Source organism: Austrofundulus limnaeus, unplaced genomic scaffold, assembly GCF_001266775.1.
Source record: "Austrofundulus limnaeus strain Quisiro unplaced genomic scaffold, Austrofundulus_limnaeus-1.0 Scaffold75, whole genome shotgun sequence".
Lineage (NCBI taxonomy): Eukaryota > Metazoa > Chordata > Actinopteri > Cyprinodontiformes > Rivulidae > Austrofundulus > Austrofundulus limnaeus.
In genome coordinates, this window is record NW_013952477.1 from 1,894,443 (window position 1) to 1,897,090 (window position 2,648).

At 33.0% G+C, this 2,648-nt stretch overlaps 1 protein-coding gene across 1 annotated transcript in view; it reads right to left on the reverse strand.

The window, feature by feature from the left end:
• Positions 1–1,453: 1,453 nt before the first annotated feature.
• Positions 1,454–2,648, reverse strand: part of LOC106519356 (THAP domain-containing protein 10) — a gene marked incomplete at its 3' end in the record, with an annotated part of 4,064 nt that continues 2,869 nt past the window's right edge. The window contains 2 exon segments of the mRNA XM_014010993.1: positions 1,454–1,733; positions 1,842–1,965. Of these exon segments, the coding sequence (XP_013866447.1) occupies positions 1,454–1,733; positions 1,842–1,965 (404 nt within the window).

Here is a 2,648-nt window from a genome sequence, read left to right on the forward strand (position 1 = left end):
GTACTGAGTTGCCGCCATGTGATTGGCTGATTAGAAATTAAGTGTTAACGAGCAGTTGGACAGGTGTACCTAATAAAGTGGCCGGTGAGTGTATATTTATGTATTAAATACTCCCTCTCTGGTAACTGTCGTGGCCAAAACAGTTGCACTGACTTTCATTAAAACAACATATACTCACTTTAAATACAGTTTAAAACTATTATTTAATGTCAGCATTTCCTTTTGAAAAAGTGTTATTTGACGTTTGTACTTGAATCCACCATATTCAGTTTCTCAAATCCTTGTAATGTTGAGATTTTGTTGCATGGAACCATCGGGGATGATTTGTGTGTGTGAAATTAYTTCTGTTAATCATGATTAAGATGTTGATCAGGAATTTATTTCATATATACACACACAAGTAAATAAATAAACTKATTTATAAGTTATCACAGAAGGAAGCAATTTCAGGAGGATCGTTGCAGACATTCCCATTAATTTTTAGTTTGTGTGTAGTATTAGAAATAGAGCGACTCTTTTCTAATCTAAAGATGCAGAATTTTGGTCACGTTTTTCCAACCATCTTTTTCTAAATCTAATGAAGAAGGCTCTTTCTGCTCTAACCTTGTACATGTCATTTAGCTATTCTGTAATTCTGGAAAATATATTCTCTCCTGATCAGACATTTGATCCACTGATTTCAGGGATAGGATAGTTAAATTGTCTAATACTGTAGCTGAYGCTGGAATTTTTATTGCGTCAAAATGTCAATGCAATGTACAGAACTTCAGAAAATGAAATAATGCCAGGGGGTAACAATAATAAATAAATGAAATACATAGTGCATGAACAGAGATTAGTTCAGGAAGTACAGTTGAATTTTAAAGTGTTTGTGACATGCATAATCTTCAAATACAAAAAGTCAAAGAAAACATCTTTATATTTAAGAAAGTTGGAATAATTCACACGATTTAACCAATTTTGTCTCATAACTGATAGATTTTGTTTTGAACTTGGCTCAGCCAAAGTGAAACAGGAAGTGACATCAAAAGGGAACTCTTCAACAAAGAAAACTCTCTGGTCTTTGTTTATTGAAACAATATTATTTAAACTAACTCCTCTTTGTCTCTCTAGTAGTGACTCAAAATAATCTAAAGGAACTTCAGATTCTTCTCTACAGTCTGTTGTTGGCTGTTGTAGCATCGCTCTGATCACATGCAGACATTCCCCTTTGACATCACTTCCTGTTTCTTCACATGCAAAAATCTCAACAACTGTTCATCTCAGCGACATGAAATTTGTTTTGTAATATTTCATCAGTGTCCTCTTTCTAAAAATGCGTTCATWTTTATTACAAAAATTTGATGTCACGGGCACTTTAAGGCTTCGTCTTTACAGCTTTGGGATTAGTTGAGGTCTGAATGGTTTGTGCATAATGTAGCAATTCAGACAAAAATAGAAAAAATTTGCTTACTTGTGTTCAGGCATCTCAGACAAAGCACTTATGGAGTCTTCAGGGTCATATGTGGGATCTTGTGGGCTTTGTACATTCATAATAGAGCTGCCTTCTAATGAGTCATMACCCACTTTGGACCCCTCCAAACGGGGTCTCTTTATTGGTGTCAATTCTTCAGGAATAACAGACAACAGTGGTCGCTTTACTGGTGTGGATGACAATAAGGTGTGCGTTTGCTCAAATGTAGTTGTTGAAGTGTTGGTGCTAAYGTCAAAACACTTTGGGGTCACCTGTATTCCTTTGAACAAATAAAATTCACACTATCAACAATGACACATTWCTTGACTAAATGTAGTTAATACATAAAAAATAAATTGCTGCACTGCAGATACAATATTTCACTAACCTTTACTTTTAACATGGGGTTGGAGAGTTGAAATGGATAGTTGTGTCCCAACTGAGCGCATGTTGGGTTTGGTTTGAGACAAAGTGCTGGTAAACGTCGGCTCTTGCCTTGTTGCTTCAGACTTCTGGGAAAAAATAAATAAAAGCTTTACTTTACATGACCAAAAAATGTTTAATAACCACAAACATTTATAAAGTTTACCTAACTTGCAATTTGATACTTTTACCAGTGTTTATCAAAAAGAAAAAAATACACTGACTATTGTAGCAATAGGCAAAAAAAAACTTTAACAACATCATAGTACTCTGTAACTTGTACGCTAAAAAGAAGTAGTTTTCTTTCGATCATAAAAAGATAATACAAAATAATGATTTTAATATCATTAATAAAAAATCTGGAACAATGTCAAAGATAATGTAATGTATTTCACTGTAGTAATTAAATATGAAATTATTTTATTAATACTACTTAGGAAGGTGTAACAAAATTAAATTATTACGATTTACACAGCTATTTTTACTTCAAGTAACTTCAACAACACTCAGAGGATTGTTTTTAACAGTAATTTTTATTGTATTACTGAACGAATATTTATAAGATACATTAACAATTTTACTTTAGTCAAAATTGTAGGCTACTCTACCCACTTCCATCACAAAAACGAAGAAAGAAAAGTCTAGTCACCAGATACAGCCGCAATATTTTATTTTGTTAAAGCAGTTCTTTGTATAAAAGCTTGTTTTTGTAGCTGTTGTTTTTAATGATTTCACCCTCTATGAGCCTGATGTAGAATGTATAGATCATAAA